The 22,473-nt window shown below is 37.4% G+C and overlaps 1 protein-coding gene across 1 annotated transcript; it reads right to left on the reverse strand.

Moving 5' to 3' along the window:
* Positions 1–16,615: 16,615 nt before the first annotated feature.
* On the reverse strand, positions 16,616–18,062 carry LOC133783045 (DNA-directed RNA polymerase I subunit RPA12). Its single transcript, XM_062222570.1, has 2 exons — positions 17,906–18,062; positions 16,616–17,195 (listed from the first exon to the last, which is right to left on the reverse strand). Exon 2 carries the CDS (start codon positions 17,131–17,133, stop codon positions 16,783–16,785), a length of 351 nt encoding a protein of 116 aa, XP_062078554.1. The 5' UTR covers positions 17,134–17,195; positions 17,906–18,062; the 3' UTR covers positions 16,616–16,782.
* Between the last annotated feature and the right edge of the window lie 4,411 nt (positions 18,063–22,473).

Raw genomic sequence — 22,473 nt, forward strand, 5'->3', positions numbered from 1 at the left:
TTTGTTAAAGTGGGCGGTCGAGCTCAGTCAGTTCGAGATTTTCTATACACCGCGAACTGCCATAAAGAGTCAGGCCTTGGCCGACTTTGTGGCAGAATGCGCGGGATTCCAGGAGAATCTGGCGGAGGACTCATCTCAGCTCACCTCGCCCCAATCGTTATGGAAGATCTTTGTAGATGGTTCATCCAATGAAAACGGCTCCGGAGCCGGAATCATTCTGATATCCCCCGAGGGACATAGGTTCCACTCGGCGCTAAGGTTCGGGTTCAAGGCCTCCAACAACGAGGCAGAATATGAAGCTTTGCCGGCCGGCCTAAGAATAGCCAGGGAGTTAAAGGCGAGATCCGTCCAGTGCTTCAGTGACTCTCAGCTCGTGGTTAACCAGGTTCTGGGCGAATATCAAGCACGGGGACCCAAGATGGCCGCTTATCTGGCAAAGGTAAGAACCGAGCTGTCCGCGTTTGGGTGAGGATCGATCGAACAGATACCTCGAGAACAGAACACCAATGCAGATGCTCTTGCCAAGCTCGCCACCTCGGGAGAGACAGAGACACTGGGGCTGGTGCCAATAGAATTCTTGGAAAAACCAAGTATAGAAGGATATCAGGTAGAGGTCGAGATGATCGATGCCAGGCTGACCTGGATAACCCCCATTCTTGAATATCTCGTCGAGGGCAAGCTGCCCGAGGGACGTAACGACGCGCGGCGAGTCCTATATCAAGCTCCGAGATATACGGCACTCGATGGAGTGTTGTACCGACGTGGGCACTCTTTACCGCTCCTCCGGTGCGTTCTTCCAAGTGAAGTGAAGACCATCCTGCAGGAAATTCACGAAGGATTCTGCGGAGACCACGCTGGGGGGCAAAGCTTGGCCTTAAAGGTTCTCAGGCAAGGTTATTACTGGTCGACTCTGTCCAAAGACTCGATCTCATATGTGAAAAAGTGCGACAAGTGCCAGCGATTCACTGCAGTTGCCCGAGCTTTTCCAGTCGAGTTGAAAATGATCTCGGCCCCTTGGCCGTTCGCCGTTTGGGGGATAGACTTAGTAGGCGCCCTGCCCACCAGAAAGGGTGGGGTCCGTTACGCCGTGGTCGCCATCGACTACTTCACTAAGTGGGCCGAGGCAGAGCCGTTGGCCACGATCACGTCTAAAAAGGTGCTCGACTTCGTGGTTAAAAGCATCATCTGTCGCTTCGCCCTGCCCAAGAAGATAGTCTCCGATAACGGCACTCAGTTCGACAGCGACCTGTTCACGGAATTCTGTGATAGGCATGGGATTGTGAAAAGTTTCTCCTCTGTAGCCTATCCTCAGGCTAACGGCCAGGTCGAGGCTGTCAACAAGACTCTAAAGGCGAGCCTCAAGAAAAGATTAGACGAAGCAAAGGGAGTCTGGCCGGAACAGCTCCCCCAGGTCCTATGGGCATACCGGACCTCGCATCGGACTCCTACGGGTCATACTCCTTTCTCCCTAACCTTCGGGAGTGAAGCAGTCCTCCCCGTGGAAGTTAAGGTTCTGTCGCATAGAGTCCAGTTCTACGACCAAGGTCGGAACCACGAGCTCCTATGCCATTCCCTAGACCTCGTTGATGAAAGGCGAGAGGATTCGCAACTCCATCTCGCCCATTATAAGCAGAAGATCACTCGCTATTTCAACTCTAAAGTCAAAAAACGCGCCTTTAGCGTTGGCGACTTGGTCCTAAGGAGAGTTTTCCTGGCCGGAAAAGATCCCAAAGATGGAGTGTTGGGACCAAACTGGGAAGGACCATACCAGGTCATCGAAGTCGTCAAGGAGGGAACTTATAAGTTAGCCCGACTTGATGGAGGAGCCGTACCACGGACTTGGAACGCCATCCACTTAAAGAAATATTATTAATGATCCACTTGTAAGGCCTGGAAGGCCACTTTCTATATATTAATAAAAAATCAGCTTTTTACGCACATTTGCAATTGTAATCTTATTGTAATCTTAAAGTAACCACGAAAGACTCTTTCCCAGTTACTTGGGGGGCATATGGTACCTGGATATAACCAGGTCTCCTTAACGACTTAGATGTTGATCCTTATCTATGGATCGTTGCTCTTCTTAAAGAGCTCGAGATATGGATAAGGGTTAACGCTAACTAAGTCCTATCCTGGTTTTAACCGGGTCATAAAAAAACTTAGAAGTTGATTTAAATCCGTTGATCGTTGTTCTCCTTAAAGAGCTCGAGATATGGATAAAAAATTAACCCGAACTAAGTTTTCTAAATAAGGTCCTGGTTTTAACCGGGTCATAAAAAACTTAGAAGTTGATTTAAATCCGTTGATCGTTATTCTTCTTAAAGAACTCAAGATATGGATAAAAAATTAACACAAACTAAGTTTTCTAAATAAGGTCCTGGTTTTAACCGGGTCATAAAAAACTTAGAAGTTGATTTAAATCCGTTGATCGTTGTTCTTCTTAAAGAACTCAAGATATGGATAAAAAATTAACACAAACTAAGTTTTCTAAATAAGGTCCTGGTTTTAACTAGGTCATAAAACTTAGAAGTTGATGTAAATCTATTTATCGCTGTTCTTTTCAAAGAGCCCGAGATATAAATAGCGGTTAACACGAACTAAGTTTATCAAAAAGATATATATATTGTAGCCGAAAGCATGAAAAAATATGAGTTAAAAGCGCAAGGCAAATTGTCTCGAGGTAAAAACACCTCATGCAAAGGTTACAAAAAATACTTCAAAATATATAAAGAAAAAAAAAAAAGAGAAGAGCGCCCTAAGCTCCGTCAGTCGGCCCTTTGGAGGTCGCCGTTTCGCCTTGCTCTGCCGCACCAGAGGCTTCCCCAGTCTCCGAAGGCAGCGTCTCTTTGTCGAGGCGAGCTTGGAACTTCACCAACAAGCGCGCCCAGAGATTCGGTGGCATGAAAGAGAAGTCAGCCTCCGGATTGTGAAGCCAACAGTGATAGAACAGATCCTGCATGGACTGCTCCGAGATGGTCCTCTCTTCCTCCAGGGCGGCCTGGGCGGTCTGGATTTCTGTCCTCGCTGCCTCAAGGTCCGCCTGCGAAGTGGCAAGGGATGTCTCGAGCTCCTGGACCTTCGAGCGGGTCTTCTCCAAGTCGACTTGGGTCCTCTCCAACTCGCCCTTCGAGGTCGTCAGGGCATCCTTAGCCGCCTTAACCTCCTGAAGGGTGGCCTGGTGCTCGGTCCTCATGTCATCGAGCTGAGTTCTGGCCCTGATAATGCTCCGATGAAGGGCGACGACACCCTGTGAGGAATGAAAGATAAACTGTCTCAGAGGAAAAACAAGGCAGAGTATAATGGTAAAAGCTTCAAGAGAATAGGGCAGCTTACCGTTAGGGTCATGCTCATTGAAGAGTCCATAACGTCAACCGGGCTCATTGACTCAATAGTCCGGAGTTCCTTCTCGGTGAACTTGTAGATGTCGTTAACGGCGTAGCTCGCCGATTCGTACATCTGCCCCCGGAAGGCCTCTGGGATCTTCTCCAGGTCCTGGGGATTGACCGGGATGCGTACATCGGAGGCCGCCACAGACGGAGTCCCGATCTCCATTCCTACGTCCTGGGTGGCAGGCGGAACTCGCTGAGGCGGTGGGGGCATTTGTCCTGCTCCGGCAGCAGGAAGGATCGCCCCCACGACCTGGGCTGACGGGGTTTTCTCCTTCTCCTTTGCCGGAGATTTGGTGGAGACCCCAGCAGTACTCTTGGAACCCCGGAGCCTTTTCAGTCTTGGCCCGGCTAAGGGGTTCCCCCCGAAGACCACGCCCCGCAAGCTATCCTCGGGCTGAGACATCTCTTGTTTAAAACAAAAAACATGGTTATTACAAGTTAGCAATCATGCAGAGAAAGGCAGAAGGTTAAAGCTAAAAAAGTATACGATTACTAAAGGAAATCCTACCCCCCGAACTGGAAGAGCCTAAGACGATTATTTCCCGAACTGGCGCAAGTTCTGGGTCCGGTTCTGACTCGGGGCTAGATTCCTCTACATACTGCCTAAGCCCCGGAGCATAAATACCTCTCTAGAGTGAAGGCCAGGTGCGTAGGTTGGTCCCATACTCCTCGAATAGGATCGACCTAAAAGCTAGGGTATTATCTACTACTACGGTGCCCCTAGGCTGGCTCTCTTGGTGATCTAGCACGAGTCGGTCGACACAATGGAGCAGAAGTGTGTTCAAGTCCGGATCGCTCCTGTGACGATGGACGATCTGCCTAGGATTGAACCTAGCCAGCCGGGGGTCTGCAGCGGCCCTATCTAGACTCTTAAGCAAGTTAGAGTTACCTTGGCCAGAAGGACCCGCGGCTGCTCCGGATTGGATCCTCTCCTCGCCCATGCTCTGGACGACGTCCAAGGTCCTCTTCCTGCTCCTCACGAGCGGAACTTCGGTCTCCTCGTCCTCCTCGTCTTCCGCGCCCGCGACCTCCTTCACGATGACAGGTCTGGTGTCCCAAGCTGGGGGCGGCCCTCGGGGCCTCTTCAGGTTCAAGGTCTGATTTGGAAAAATTAGCTTGCAGAACACCATCGTCTCGTCTGTCACGAGCGCGCGATAATCCTTCTCGCTTGGGGGCAAGCCCGCCAACGTGTCATATTGACCCCCGAGGGTCACAGACTTTTCGGTCCTCGCGAAGATGGCTGCAAGATTAGTTCGAGTTAGAGTAGAGTATGGGAGGAGCTAAAATAACGCTTAAAAGCGATCTAAGGACGGGAGCACTTACGAGGACGATTGAAGTAGTGGTGCTCGCAGTTCCGGAACCCATTTGACATGAAGAACTGGTCCTTGAAATCATTAGGATGGCTAGGCAGCTCAATGACTGCCGCCGTGTTGGGAAAACGGGTTAAATAGTAAAACCCGTCGCCTCGCCCCCGCTGGTCCGGGCTGGCCTTGAGGCAAAAGAAGTATAAAATATCCGCAGGAGTGGGGACCTCCCACTCATGCTTCTGGAATAAGTACCTCAACCCTGCCAGCAGATGGTAGGAGTTGGGGGGGAGCTGAAATGGGGCCAACCCCACAAAGTTCAAGAAATCAGCAAAGTACTGATCCAGGGGAAGGAAGGTCCCTGCCTTAAAGTGTTCCCCGCTCCAGGCCGCGAACGACTCTTCGAGCGGCGAGCAGCTCCGCTCGCCCTCCGCAGCAGGTCGTGCAATGATGGAGGCTTTCCCCAGCGCGATGTTGTGTGTGAGGAAGAGCTTGTTAATCTTCGCTTGATCGGTTATCTTTGAGACGATTCTCTCCGCCTCAAAGAATGCGTCAGGGGCCACCTTGACCTCCTTCTCCACTGCTGGCCCGAAACGGGGGATCGGGGAGCTAGGCATCACCGCCTTTCCTTTTTCCTGCTGGGAGGCCGAGCTTCCAACGTTCTTCTGGGAGAGATTCTTTTTTGGAGCCATCTGGTCGCCTAGCGAACAAAAGAAAACACTTTAGAAAAGGCGACCCAAGCAAGAGGAAGAAGCAATTATTATTTGCACGAGCTGCGATAAGCCCAGCTCGTGGAGAGTGGAACCACGCGGTTCAGTGAACACGCACGTATACTCCCAACAGATCCCAGATTACTCGGAATTCGTGTGTCAGGAGGTTCAGAATAGAATTTGCCTTGGGGGGAAAATTTCAATAGGCAGAAGATTACAAAACCGCTTATGAGGCGTGTTCCCTAAGCTACCCGGTTTTGCACCCAAAATTCCCAAAACTCCTACCCAGAAATTTTCCCCAGAAAAGTATCCTGAAACCCATATTCTAAAGCGATTTCCTACAATAAATATACCCTAACCTAAAAAGGGCTGTCACCCCCCATATCCACAAAACCCAGAAAACCCTTGCATGCGGCTACAGTGAAATTTTTTGCCTAAGCTACAGTAGCATGTTTTCAAAATACGCAGGGTCAGGAGACTTACTGTGTATGACTGGGAAATGAACGAGAGTGTTGCGTTGACAGGAGCTTTGTCGGTGTAATAGCTTTCAAAGCTTCGGAGAAATCCGCGCGCCTGAGCTTCTTGAACGATGAAAATGGCAGCAACCGAGTCAAGGGTTTCGTTCTTCTGGAATATGGAGAGGAAAGAGGAAAAGAGATTTGAAAATTTTCGAATGAAAGGGTGGCTCGTGCGTAGGGTGGCCACCCCCTTTTATATACATGGAGGATCACGTGTAGAAGGCTCTTGGATTGCCTTGATGAGGGATCCAAGGCCTTCCACTCGAAATACGAAACGACGGCTGGGCTTAGGCTAGGCCATTAAATGCGGTTCTCGTAAGACGTACCGTCACCACCCACGATGTGCCATGTAACGCTCTACCTCCTTAGAGCCGTTACTAAGTGAGTTTGAATACGTGCTTTCATCTCGCTAATCGAGGTTTTAGATCAAACAGTGTAATTAAGCGATAAACAGAGAGAAAACCTTAGAAATATTAATTTCCATAGAAAATCATAAAAGGTTTACACTTGGGATCCCAAAATACAGTTTAGAAATGTTTACAACATAATAATTAAACCAGGTCGACTAGACGACAAAATCAAAGTTTATTTACAAGCATCTCCCAAAATCCTCTGGCCGTGGCGGCCAGGCTGGCCGGACATGTACACGCCGCCTCACACCTGCTGTACTCATGGTTGGTTGATCATCTCTGTACCCTTTTACCTGCACCACAGAGCATCTGTGAGCCAAAGCCCAGCAAGAGAACCCACAAGCAGATAACATATGCAGCACATATATATATCAAACATACCAACATGCCACCAATGGCTAAACACGTACGGCCTAGCCGTTCCAGGCATTTACCAAGCCCTGGGGTCGCGGACCATGCCGTAAGGATATCCCAGGTATCCTTCTGGGGACTCGCCCTGGCAACTCGCACTCCACGTGCTCAGCGCTGCTCCCGGCCCCCTTGCCGTTCTCGGCCTTGCACTCAATGTGCCCAACGCCGTTCCCGGCCCTTCGCCATTCCATTCACATCATAATTCACAAAGCATAACAAGCATACATAAAATTCTAGCATAATCAGATAAAGGGCTACGCCCCACAGTTCTAACATATTGGGCTCGGCCCTCCATTCAATCACACTGGGCTCAGCCCTGCACATCAGCTCATTCAAACACGTTGGGCTCAGCCCTGCACACAAGCTCTATGGGAACAAGGGTTCTCTTACCTGAGTTCCGAGCTTTTTGAGCACCGATGTCCCGAGCACAGTCCTCACACTGGAGCCTCGTCGAAATCCCTAGTCACAACACATCACCAATATTCAGTCATCAAGTTCTAATCCAATGAATAACCTCAAACCATAACCCTAACCTCCGGGACCTTGAATTCTATCAATCCGAATGATAAAATCCATCCCGAGCCTTACCCTTTAAGTTCCCAAGTCAAAAATATCATTAAAATCCTCACTGACACTAAGGACCGCGGCCCCACCCTCTAGAGCCGCGGCTAGCCTTAAAACAGAGGCTAGCTCTCCATTGTCCACCACGCGGGCCGCGGCGCGCCCGAACTCCTTCAGCCTCCCACGACTGTGCGCGCATGCGGACCGCGGCACACCCCTCCTAGGGCCGCGACACTAACAGTAAACCCAGATTTTCCATTAGTTTTTTCATCCTTTCTTCAAACCAATTTCCACCAAAACCAAGCTAAGACTCCTAGATATTCAACATAATTACTCCAGCACAGAAACAACATCAAAACCTCATCAAAGTGTGCTCCAAAGCTTAGCTAAAACACCCAAAGATTAAGCAAGCTTAACTACATGCAAACCTCTAAAACCAGCAGAAAATTAAAGACTAAACCTTAGTGTTTAGAGCTTACCTTGCTGAGCTTTGTCCCAGAATTTTGATCCTCAATCCTAAAGCTTCAAGCTCCTAAATCATCCCAGCTGAAATCCCCTTAATTCTAGCCAATTCTTTTGAGTTCCTTCTTGAGTTCCACCTTAGAGAATGTAAGAGAAAGGAGAGCAAAAGGCTAACTTCAGTTCTTGGAAGAGTATGGTCGGTTTCTCAAGGTTTCTAAACAATTCCACACATTTATTTGTTTTATATAACTTAAGTCTAAAGGTTACCTCAAGGCTCGGGGTACCAAAACGTCCCCGAGGGCAAAAATGGTAAATTCCCCAGATATTCCCGCCTAGACATTCTATCCTCAAATATATCTCCAAATATTTATTTCTATGTCCCGATAATCCCGCAACTCAACTAATACCCGAATTACCCCTCGACTCGCCCCGAGTCCGGATTTCAACCCCGTTGTGACTCCCTGGCTAACCGCTCCCCAGGACTGTCTCGGATCGTGCTGTACAGACATATCACACATATACCACATATATTTCATTTATCACATTTATGCCCCCAATATCCAGACGGGGCCCACATGCACATTTAACTCAATTAAACATGCATCATAATCATATATACACATAAATTCACATATAAGCATATTAAACCACTTATTGCCCTCCAGGCACACTAATCAAGGCCCTAAGCCTGATTAACAAATTCGGGTCGTTACATGCCACGTACCAGGCGCCTGTGTAAAGAGTGGAATGCAAAGAGTTGTGGGGAAGTCTAAAAGCCCCTACTATGGTCTTATATATGACGTCATATACCACGAGCAGGAGCTTGGGGGGCAGATGTACGCCCTGATTTTCCCACGAGCTGATTAGCAGGCTGAGCTTCGGACTAATCATGGTTAGTCCATAAACATCCCCCAGGTCGGAGAGCCTGTCTTGAGGTCGTACCCCCTCAGCTTGAGGAATCCTCAAGGACTCGCCAAGACTCCCAAGACCGGAGCAAGGAATCGAAAGGCCGAAGGTCGGGTCAGGTGCACAGCTCGTGCTACGAGCTGGATATGTAGGCCATGACCCTTCGTAAAGTCAACACACGCAAGATAAACGTGCATATATCTGACATCACGTGTCCGATATCTCCCTGACTTCTCGGACATGCTGCAGGAACGTGCGTATTCAGACACCCACGGCAGGGTTGGGCCGTGCGGCCCATTATCTCCTTATCTAATCAATTTGACCATACTTATGTGTCAGGTTTAGGAATTAATCATGAATGTCACAGAGTTGATATGACAAATAAGAAGGTCACGGGATGACCTCCTTACCAGCTTCCAGGTGCCTTCTCCTATAAATATGGAGACCTTGGGAGTTGATAAGGGTTGGAACAATAGTCGCTGGAGAGAGACATTTTGTAACCAAATACCCAGAATATATCAATAATATTGACTAGTGGAGTAGAAGGATTTTAACCTTTGAACCACTTAAAAAACGTATCTCGAGTCACCTATTTTATTTACTAAGATCTTATATCTATTACGGTTCTACTTTTGGCACTAATCCTCTTCTCTCTTTTTCTTAGTTACCTGTTGCCGAAGAACCGCGTCAACAATATTAATTGTACAAAAATATTTGTATTTTCATAATTTTCTTAGACAAAATTGTCACATTTATTAAGATTCAATTATTCTTATCAAACACATTGTCACGTCTCCTATCTACTATACATAAATTATCACATTTAATGAATACAACAATGTTCATTCCAATATTTTACTAATAAATAAAATTGTGAATATAATTAATAAATTAATTGTACAAAAATATTTGTATTTTCATAATTTTCCTAGACAAAATTATCACATTTATTAAGATTTAATTATTCTTATCAAATACATTGTCACAAGCTAGATCACCCATAGTTGAGCTATACTCATATCAGTTGAGCTCTAAGATGAAATTATCATTAGTTTTCCAAATCACTCGATCGTTAACAGTTGAGCTCTACTCACATCAGTTGAGCTTTATGCTAAAATATTTATCAATCTTTGCAAAGCTCAACCATCCATGGTCAAGCTCTACTCATGTCAGTTGACTTCTATGATGAAATTATCATTAGTCTTCCAAATCTCGACCATTGACAGTTGAGCTCTACTCACATCAGTAGAGCTCTATGCTGAAATATTTATCAATCTTTGCAAAGCTCAACCATCCATGGTCGAGCTCTACTCATGTCAGACGGGTTCTATAATGGAATATTTATCAATCTTTCGACTTCAGTGTCTCTTTTTGGCCATCGAAACCTGACCTCACAGCATTAGCAATTACTGCAGCAGTTGCTTGACGATGCTTTCTTTTCCGACTAATAAGGGTACAAGTGTGAGTGTTACAATAAGTTCGTATTGAGAAACGCTCTGAGTTGGTAACTTTTGCTACACGCACTGACCAATTGCATGACTTGTCAATACATTTTGTCACATATAATGACTTGGTAGATTTATTAATTTTCATCTCAAAGCAAGCCTTTATTGCTATATCATTCAACTTAGTTTTTACCTCGTCCTTGTTCTTGAATTCTTGACCAATTGCCAAATCTGATCCATCAAGGAAACTAAACGGGTCTTCACTAGTGACTTGATTTTGTTAGTCGTGGTGGTCTGATGGATCATAGTAGTGGATCATGGTAGTTGAGTGGGTCAATGTCATCTGGAGTTGGAGATGATGTGTTGTCCTTTTGTTCAGAAGGTCCATAGGTTCATAACCTATATTAACACAACTTTCGCCTGGTGCAGAAGCAGCATCACAAATATTATTTTCAATGTAGGATTCACGGTCAAAGTAATCATCTATTAAACTTTGTTCATTTTCTTTTATTCCACGTTCAACTTCCCTATCACATATATCTTCTCTCTTATGATGCTAAAACTGTTGCCAAGATTGTTGTTAAAGTGGAACAGATCCTTCAACGGTTGTACACTTATGATGAAAATATTTAGTTCTAACATTCAAATGTAGAAAGATTCAAAATTTAAAATACTAATGTCGACTAAGTCCAGTTGAGCTCAACTACTATTTTAACCATAAATAATTGAGCAACAATTGAGCTCAACCATGCACCCTTGTTTGGTTGAGCTCAACTGTACATAGTCGAACTAGTATCTCACCCATGTTTGGTCGAGCTCTACTGTAATTATCATCTCGAATGAACCCAATCGGGCTCAACTGTACATATTCTATAACCATTTTCTGGTTTTTGAGTTGAAAATGTCAATTTTTCGAAGTGAAACTCACAAAGAAGATAATACACAGATCTCAACTGTGTACTGTTGAGCTCGACTGTGCACAGTTGAGCTCTCAACTGTGCACAGTCGAGATCTACGTGTCATCTTCTTCGTGAGTGCTCTCAACTGTGCACAGTCGAGCTCAACTGTACACAGTCGAGATCTGCGTATCATCTTTTTCATGAGTTTCACTTCGAAAATCTCCATTTTCAACTCAAAAACCAAAAATTGGTTATAATATAGCTAACAATGTACTTATATTGTTTTTTTTTATCACATTTACATGAAAAAACAAACATCTAAGCCAATAAAATGCAACTTTCTTTATTTTCACATTCAAATCAAAAATTAAAAAGTTAGGGTTTTTCACTTACTTTACCTTAATGTAATTGCTTTTTTCTAACAATGTCACTGAAATAGATAAGTAAGTGTGTCACAACATAATTCTTCTATAGATTTGGAGAGATTTTGAAGAAGAAATGGTGGATGGAGAAGAAAAGGATCAACTTTATTTTTTTTTTTAAGATTTTTTTTGGAACATCTTATTTTTGTTCTTCTTTTAATTAAAATTAAATATAAAAATAAAAGGGGCATTATTGGAATAGCAAAGTTTCATTAAAGGAGAAGGTTAGTGCAACTAATATTTGAAAAATAGAGGTTACAAAGCTAATAGAAAAACTTTTTAAGGTTATATAGCTTAATTATCCTTTTTTTAAACTAATTTTTTTATTAGTTTGATTAAATTCTAAAAAATAATTTTCGTCTAGTATATTTATGATTTAACTAAAAAAATTATTTCATAATTTATAAAAATTTATAAATAATTTTTTAATTAACTAAATCTTATAATTATATATAAGCCACACGAGTAGTAAAATTATCTCTAATATTTAATGTAAAAAATAATAATTATATAAATCATGTAGTTTCTGTAATATCTCAAATTACCTAATAAGGCTTAGGGCCTTGATTATGGGGTCAGGATGACAATATATGTAATTATATGCTTATATGATATATTTGTGTATGATTAAGTAAGTTATATGATAATACAACTAGTTATGCATGTTTCGGAGTATTAATTATGTTTGTAGGCATGTTTCTTATTAGAAAGGAAATTCATGTAATTTGGCCCGTTATGGGCATAATTGTATATATGTGCATATATGTGATATATGTGAGAGACCACATTATTATGTGGATTTATTTGGATTACTCGGCAATTCGAAACAATATACTATGCAATTCGAAAACCTAAAATCCAAAACACATGGCAATACACCAATATGGAAAAATATGCCTCAGATTAATGAAACATCACTAATCCTTCAGATTATTGGGGATTTAGTCATTGTGATCATACAAAATACCTCAATCCAAAAATCTCAAATCCACCAGCCAATCTGAAAAATTCATAGCCTCCAAGCAATCCAAAACCCTCAATGCGTCCAAGCAATCCAAAATCCTCAATCCGAACAAAGCAATCCAAAACAGATATTACTAACTACACATATTCTAAACAATAAACAGAGAAAAAATTATTTACAGAGAACAGAGGGCCTCATGATCAAAGATGGCTTACTGAGAGAATAAAGGGTCACAAGCGTATACAGTACATGATAGAGGCTTAGTCATGGACTCAGTGGCTTAGGTCTAACGGCGGCAATTTGGTTTCAAGATCGGAGATGAGGCACCTGGGTTCAAGACTATAAATGAAGACATTCAGGTTCAATATCAGAAATAAGACGTCTGGGTTCAAGAAAACAGGTGAAGGCATCTTGGTTCAACGATGGAGAAGAAGGCATCTGGATTCATCCATGGACATGGAGGGTCTCGGCTATTCTCAGCCATGGGCTCGGAGAAGAGAGAAGAGAGAAGAGAGAAGAGAGAAGAGAGGTGACTAAGTGTTTGGAAGAATGGAGAATAGTTGAGAGATAAGTTAGGTTTAGGGTTATAAATATATAATTATATTAAGTAATAAATTTATTTATGTTTTTATTATATTATATATGTATTAATAAGATGTGTAAATTATAAAATAATTATATATGGTCACACACTAGGATAATGTTGTACACATCATCATTCATTTTAATAAAATTTTAAAAATTAAAATAAAATTGGAGGGAAAAATAAGCTCCAAAAGTTTAAAATTTTCCCTCCAATATATACGTAGGTAAAACTCTTTACCTACCAATTTTATTGGTAGCGAAAAATAAATATGATATAGTTTATATATTTTGCATTATTTACCTACGAATAGTTTGTACCATTAAATATTAGTAGGTTAAACTCATTTTTACCTACAAATAAATATAAGTAGGTAAGAAATATGTAGGTAAATGTCAGATTTCTTGTAGTGCGACAACTTATAGCTGTCGGTATTGCCCAATTAAAAAAATTCAAACTACTCTATAATTTCCTAATAGCGACACCTTTTAAGTGTCAGCATTGCTCCAAGACGGTTTTATAAAAAAATATTTAAACATATATATTAATAAAAAAATCATAACTAATAAATTTATATAATAATTTGTTTTTACAATATTTGTCCAATTAATAAAACAAATATTTTTTAACTAATACAAATTTTATAAATGTGTTAAAGAATAATATAGTTAATTTTATAAATATGTTAAAGAATAATAAATTTAAATTTTGATATAAAAATTATTATAAATACAAAAGTTAATAATATGAAAAATTTAGAAACAAAAAAAATCTAGTTTTAAATTTTTTTAATAAATACATAATTTTTATAAATATATATTTACATAATTTAGTTTATTTTTAAAATTATACTACTCATTAATTTTTTTACAATATTTTTCCAATTAATAAAACAACTCTTTTTTAACTAATATAAATTTTATAAATATGCTAAAGAATAATATAGTTAATTTTATAAATATTTTAAAGAATAATAAATTTAAATTTTGATATAAAAATTATTATAAATACAAAAGTTAATAATATGAAAAATTTAGAGAAAAAAATATAGTTTTAAAAGTTTTTAATAAATACATAATTTTTATAAATATATATTTACATAATTTAGTTTATTTATAAATTATACTATTCATTAATTATAATTTTAGATTTTTTATTTGAATTTTGGCGACATTTTATGATTGTTGGCATTGAACTTTTATTAACTGTTGGTGTTGGGGTCAATAGCGACAACGTTTAACTATCATCATTGGTCTTGAATTAACTATCGACGTTAGGGTCAATAGCGACACATTTTAACTGTCGCCATTGGTCTCGAATTAACTGTCGCCATTGGGGGTCAATAGCGACACATTTTATCTGTCGGCATTGGTCTCGAATTAACTGTCGGCGTTGGGGCCAATAGCGACAGTCAAAAGCAACGGTGACAGTTATTAGCTGTCGGCGTAAAGTCCCGCTAAGCAATTACGACAGTCAACAGAGTTGACTTTCGTGGTTGGGTGTCGGGAAAGCCCAATTTTGTAGTAGTGCTAATGAGAGGAACATGATCTTTCGTTTTTGAAGATATAAATAGGGAGTGAGTGAGGGTGTTTGGATACAAAGCTATCTAACATACATTTAAATTTATAGTAATACCACCCGATCAACCAAGGAAGACAAATTATACCCAAAACGTTCATACTAATGGTATAATGACAAATGATGACCTATCAAAGTTCTTTTCAGGACATACAAGATCGACTCCCACTAATTGTAGAGAAGTTGAAATTATTACCTCTCCTATTTAGGTTGAAGTAACCCATGGTGCTTGATGGACTCCTTGTAAAGTTATTGAGAAAGCATGAGATAAATTTATTTACATTTTACCTGTGATTCTAATAGATTCCTAAAATGACACTAGATTAGGGGTGTGATGACACCATCGATCCTCTTTTTTGCGATAAAAAATAACTATATCCATATACCCCTCTACTTCCTACGTTATACCAATTAAAATGTCAATCAAATAGCACTAATTCTTGATTAAAAATCTGATAAGATCAGAACTTTAATATACTAATAAAAAACTAAACTATAATTAAAAAAAATTGAATTTTATAAAGCATGGCATGGTTCTATTGTAATAATGTTGGGACAAACATATTTTATTACTATGAGAATATTATAATTTAATAGAATTATAACTAAATTAATTAATGTTGGAAATGTACACATTTAAATCTAAATTAAATAATAATTAATAAAACATATAAAATCCAATCTATAAACATTGATACATGAAAATGATATAAAAGTATAATTACAATATATAATATTGAAAATATACAAAGTTATTTTATAAATCTAAATTGATAATTAATTTTATCATAAATTTTTAGTACGTATAAAATAGCATATATATATATAAATATACTTAATATTAATACAATTATTAATTATTAATATTAACACAATTATTAATTATTACTGGGTTGAGGCATATTTTCTAAAGGCTTCATCAGGTTTTAATGTATATGACATTATTAGTAGTGATCACAATAACCTCAATAGTATGAATAGGTGGGCAATTGTCTCAAGTGAGTTCCACAAAATGAAAGAAAATCTCCAATGCTTGAATGTTGCAACTTTTTATATGGTTCAACAATGTTAGACAAGTGACTTTCCCATCAAGTAAGGATGTGGTTGCTATCTTTGTTATAAACTATGGTTTGCAAGAAACAGATTGTATCATGAAGGGACAAAGTGGACAGCAGGAGCGATCACCAACATGATAAAGAGAACCTTTGCCTGTTCAAGCTGTTCGTGGCCTGCTTCTGCTTGCTTACAGCGGAGTCATTTGTTGCAAGGAAGATGGCTCGGTGGCCTACCATATCTGCACTCGTACTTCATTGGAGATGCTCTTAGTGAATATAATATATACATGAAATTATCTTAGATAAAACAATATGGCAACCGGTTTCTAAATTTTGTGCATGTATATGGTGTGAAATATTATTTGCTTAAGAAAATATATGAAACTATTTGGTACTGCCTTATTTTTTTTTTATATCTACCGTAAAATTAGTTTCCAAGAAAATGTATAAATTGAATAGAATCAATGATAGTGATATAACCCAATTAGGGTCCTCAAAACAATAGCAAAGATAATGGCAAGAATAAAGAGAAATTGAGAGTAAAAGTAACATAGAGAATAGGGTCATATGGGATTTGTTATTAAATGAACAAAAGAAATAAGAACATTCTACTAATTAATGGGTTTATGAGATATGTATGGAACATAAGTTAACCTTTATAAAGACACAATTCAAATTAATAAAATTACATATGGAAACCAAACTGTTATAAAACAAAAGAAATATTTTTTTTAAAATTTTATATAGCACAGAGTAATATATGACATCATTAGCCTCAATATTATGAAAACATGGGTAATTGTCTCGAGTGAGTTCCATAACACACAAATCTCCAATTCAAGAATGTTGTAACTTTCGATATGGTTCAACAATGTTTGCTAATACCGTCTCACTGTAATTAAGTATGGTTCAGTTGTGCCACTATAGATAGAAACTGGGTCAGCCTGCACAAGCCTCCTATGAAACTCAAATGTACAGGCACTTTCATAGACACAAAATAGTAAAATACTTATATAGAATAAGCAATGAAATCAAAATTGCAAGAACAGGAACTGCTACCCAAAAAATACATCTAATTTATGTGACATTTGATAAGTCACATTCATATCTCTATTAAACCAAAATTGGCCAATGGCCTAAAACAGATCTTAATCTTCCAACATATTCAATTGTCCTGAAATTGATGTAAACATTTGGTACATGTGTAAAACGTAGTTTGCCCTTCATCAGCAGATCTCATCTGTCTGGTATAATACGAAGCCTCATCGTTTCCACACTTTTCACATTTCTTTTTGATCTTTGATAGTTCGACCTTCTCTTCACTAATTTGTGATATCCCTAGCTCCCTTTTAATGTCCTCGGCAGAGACTGTGTAAGATATTTCTCTTCCAATAATATCTTTGGCTTTTCGCCTAAACTCGCAAGAGGGACATTCGGCATACTTAGGCGAATGCATAACTAGCATTGTTCCACACAAGTTGCAGAACATGAAATCGCGTCCACTAGAATATCCCATTAAGTTCTTCTCAGCTACTGCGTTTAGAAGTCAGACTGTTGAATTCTTTAAACCAGATTGACCTAAAACAAGTCATTGACACATATCTTGGTCATACTGACTTTAAGGGATTTGGTAATATCAATTCACTGGCTTCTTTAGGCAATTATGAAGCAACCAAATAGAGCAGAGGAACATACAATTTAAAGAAAGAGCAATGCTCCCCACACATTAGACATATTTTTTACCCCAAATATTGACATAATATTTTATATGAAAAGCTTCAAAGCTTGAAGGAAAGGAAAAAGGAGTCAAAATGGTAACATATATATAACATTCAGAGTCAAAACATGATTCTACGGATATGTATTCAGAGCAGAGTTTACATAAAAGACTACAGCAGATTCAAATCCAAAGCTCAGTAATTGATACCTTATGTGGGTAATGGCAACGAACACAAAATATATAAATAGATATGTATATATATATATGTGTGTGATGAGGTTTTCACAGAGAAAAACATGTCGTTTTCTAGGATCAAATAGATGAATTTTTTGTTTAAAACCTCGAAATTCAACCTGAACTGCGTTGACCCTAAAGTTTGACGACCCCATCATAGATTACAAAGCCTAGGTTCAATTCTGGAAGACTGAAACTAAGAAAAAATATCAAGTTTTTGGCTTGTTCGTCCGTGTTTTGGGTGGGTTGAAGCAAAAAAATCAAGTTGAGTAATGAAAACGCAGGAAACTCTAAAAGAATGAATATAGTTTAGGAGAAGAAGAGAAAGTAGTACCAAGAGCGAGGCGGAGGACGTCGACGTTGAGGAGCTGAGCGGCGTCGGCTAGGGCACGGAGGTAAGGAAGCTCTCCAAGTCGAGCTCACCCAAATCTTCGTCGTCCAAACGGGTGTTAAGGGTTAGGGAAGGGTATTTTGGATATTCAATGTGATTTGAAAAAAATAAAAGGATATTATATTTGCAGCTAAGACATTTTTTTTAATTAAAAATTAGTATATAATATAATTTTATCAATTCATACACGTATTTTTCTAAAAAAAATTCATTTTCATACATATAAATAATATATACTTCAAATATTTAAATAAAATAAAAATTAAAACAAAAGAAATTTTTTTTCTAAAAAAGTTATATATTATTTTTAAAGAAATTATGAAAACAAGATAAAATAAAATTATTGAAATTAATAAAAAAAAAGAATTCAAACAATGTCAAAAAAAAATATTAAGAAAAAGAGTTCAAATTATTATTTTTTTAATTAATATGGTGCATATATATATTTTTGGGTGTAAATATAATGCCCCAAATAAAACTATATGCACTTTTTTTAAAACTAAATTTTTTATTAGTTTGATTAAATTTTAAAAAATAATTATTTAATAAAAATTCTTTTTAATAAATTTTCGTCTAGTATATTTATGACTTAACTAAAACAATTAATTAATCAAAAATAATTTCATAATTTAAAAAAAATTATAAATAATTTTTTAATTAATTAAATCTTATAATTATATATAAGCCACGCGAGTAGTAAAATTATCTCTAATATTTATTATAAAAAATAATAATCAATATAAATCATGTAGTTTGAAGGATTAAATTTCACTCTACAAAGCTAATGTTGACTACAAAATGACCAATTAGAAAAGTGTAACTACCAATGAAATCCAATTACATTGGTACAACTATTTCATTTTTTATAAGGGTCCCACCATAATGCTTGTTCATTCTAATTAAATTTTGTTTCCCTAAAACACTCTTTCCCTTATCTTCTAACAAAATCTAATAATTTGTTCTTATCACCTTGAAAAAAATAAAAAATTAATAAGAGAGGCTTATTCTTACTTTTAGAAGAACAACTGAGAAAATCTAGTTTGGTGTTTTTTATAGGAGTCGTTTGGTATGAGGAGTTTGCAGTTTTCATATTACTGGGAAAGTTGAAGAGGGTAATCTGATAGTCTGGAAACTTACATCATTGTGTTTGGTTGTGCACTATAATCTTATTTATGATTCCTGAGAATATCACTTTCTGTGTTTGGTTGTGTATAGGAATCTGTTAAGTTTTCATATTTTCATAAAATAAATATAATAATATATTTCATCAAAATAATTTATAAACAATTTTACTCATGAAATATTTTTTAACAGAATTAAAAAAATACATCTATTGAATACTAGAATCAAGTATAATTTTTAAAATTAAAAAAATACCCTTATTTTATTTTTAATAATATTTCATTTGTTATGTTAAACTTAAGTAATGATATAAAGGCTTTACAAATCGATAAATATTTTTTACTCATGAAATATTTCTCGATATTTTACTCATGAAATATTTTTTAACATAATTAAAAAAATACATCTATTGAATACTAGAATCAAGTATAATTTTTAAAATTACAAAAATACCCTTATTTTATTTTTAATAATATTTCATTTGTTATGTTAAACTTAAGTAATGATATAAAGGCTTTACAAATCGATTTCTTTAAATAAATAAATATTATTTATCATTTTATAGTTTGATATATATATTTGTTTTTTTCCTTCATATTTTCATAAAATTAATATAATAATATATTTCATCAAAATAATTTATAAACAATTTTACTCATGAAATATTTTTAACAGAATTAAAAAAATACATCTATTGAATACTGGAATCAAGTATAATTTTTAAAATTACAAAAATACCCTTATTTTATTTTTAATAATATTTCATTTGTTATTTTAAACTAAAGTAATGATATAAATGCTTTGCAAATCAATTTATTTAAATAAATAAATATTATTTATCATTTTATAGTTTGATATATGTATATTTGTTTTTATATTGTAAGTGTTGAATAAATTCCACTTATAACCAGATCCTTTACATATTTTCCACATCAGCATACAAAGATTTACTTTACAGAAATAACAAGTAAAACCTAATGGCTTTGCCTCTACAGATCAGAACCAGAAATTAGTTACAACAGATTGTAACTAACACCCAGCTCGTACATGCTAACAGATCTCTAACTATAAATAACAGGAGAAAAAGGGTTTTTTATAGAGATAACCAGAAATAATCTTCAGCTCCAAGATCCAAGAGAGAAAGGTCCAGAGAAAGTGAGTAAACTCTCGTGGTGAGGAGAACAAGAAGAAGAGAGTTCATGCAAAGAAAGAACAAAGTGTTAGATCAATAGAAAGTAAAGAAAAGAGAGAGATCTGTACAAAAGGAAGAAACGAGTCTTACCTGATCGATTCTTGTGACAGGAAGCTCCAATATTCTGTAATCACCATTGCTGATTAGTGGAAACTCAAGCTCAATCTCTGAGGCAGCTTGACAGAGACGTAGCCCCAATTTTTGGGGTGAACTCTGAAATAATTTCTGGTGTTTTCTTCTCCTTTTCTCTCTTTGTTTATTCAATTTGTGACTGAATATTTGTGTGTGTATTTCTGTATGTTTTAAACTGAGACCTAGTGTTTAACGACATTGATTGTGTGGTCGTTTTTTGGGTATATAAAGCTCAGATGTGCAAATGGTCAGAAATGACCTTAAGGGACTAATGATGTGTTTTGTTGGTGTAGGGTTAGAACTGTAATAATCCTACAATAAGCTTCAAAAATAAAATAAGTCATTAACTAAAAAAATATTGGTTTAAGATTTTTTTTTTTTTAAAATAATAATAATTTTGAAGTGTTTCACATTCTTGGGTATCTGAAAACTATTTGTCAGATGGGTTTCACTTTAACCTAAAATCAGAAAAAGTTAAAACTCCTGGAGTACAGATTCTCATGTTAGAAAAACTCAAACCCAATACCAAACATGAGAAAGTGTTCAGATTCTTATTCCCGTGTCCAGATTCATGCATACCAAATGACCCCTAAGTCTTTTAATTCTATAAATATGTTTGAATCTTGAAGCTTTATATTATTAGAGTTCATTATTCAAGATACAACCATAAACTCTTGCATAGTGAGGCTCAACCTATAGCTTCTTGGCGTTTTAGAGATATATACACGAGGAATTTAAAGATGCTTTACTGCCTAATAACTCTCTTCTGATCAACACAGGAGCCAATTCTTGGCATGGTTAGGTGTTGGTAAATTTTGATGTGGCTTGTGGAAAAGTCAACTTGATGCTAGGGGTTATTACCTATTTATAAATTTAAATTTTTGGTGAGGTCTTTTATGTTATTTTCTTTAGTTATATTAAATATTTGATTAAAATTTTATCAAAATTTCAAATAAACAAAACTTTTAGGTGGGGCTCATCACTCACAAACGAGAGAATGTGCTCAGGCACAGAAGGGCCAAGCATATAAGCATGTCGAATGAAGGATATCTCCGAGAAGGAGTTTGAGGTACCTCAAGTTGAGAGGAGTACTCAACTGTAATAACTGTTAGTGAATATATATTATTCAATGAAAATGGTAAAATAAAAAATACAACTTTATGCAAAATGTTACAATAAACAATGTGGTAGATAAATAAGTGTTATAGCTTTATTGTAAAAATACAAATTAATAGAAATAGAAAATGATAGATATATTAATAATATAACTCAAAGCACAACAATACAAATAAATATATAAGATAGAAGCAAAAAGTAAAAGAGGTAGAAGAACAAAATAATAAGAAGAACAGAGAAACTTTCGCATTCACACAACCAAAGTGTAGTGGGGATCACTAGAACAAGGTTCAACACTTTTGTCCAATTTACCCATATTTTCTAAGCACTAAGGGATCTTTCAAGAAAATAACTCTTTGTAATTATCAAGCATTTATGATGTATTTTCCATCCAAGTGCTTTGTGGATAGAAAATTGTGTGTATTACAAGTGAGTAATAGGCTCCTATTTATAAAGTTTTGAGACACCCTTTGAATTTCAAAATTCCACCAACATTCATGGTTGTTACCAATGTTTAATTGGATGTTTATGGGATTAAAAAAGAGTTTTGGGAGTTACATGAGGTGTTAGAACTGTTCAAGATGGAAAAAAAAAGTAGGAGTTGGCTGTCAGCATCCTTGGCCGCGGCCACTGGCCTCTGTCCCCCAGGCCGCAGTCAGGGATAATCAGTGGTCGTGGCCACAGGCAATTTTAGCCTCCAAAAAAATCAGTTTTTCCAAAACGTCCCAAATCATTTCCCACATGATTTTGTAACCTCCATACACTTAATAGGAGTTAAAAACACGTCTCCAACAGCCCTATTACATAATGGCTCCATGTAATTCACACACAAATGTGTAACTCTCAATCTACACATTATTGGGTAATATTTGAGAGTTACAAATTTGTAATTGATTTTGTAACTCCAAAATATATTACATTTGAGTACACACATATGTCCAATTTCATA

The sequence above is a fragment of the Humulus lupulus genome, chromosome 6 (genome assembly GCF_963169125.1).
Source record: "Humulus lupulus chromosome 6, drHumLupu1.1, whole genome shotgun sequence".
Lineage (NCBI taxonomy): Eukaryota > Viridiplantae > Streptophyta > Magnoliopsida > Rosales > Cannabaceae > Humulus > Humulus lupulus.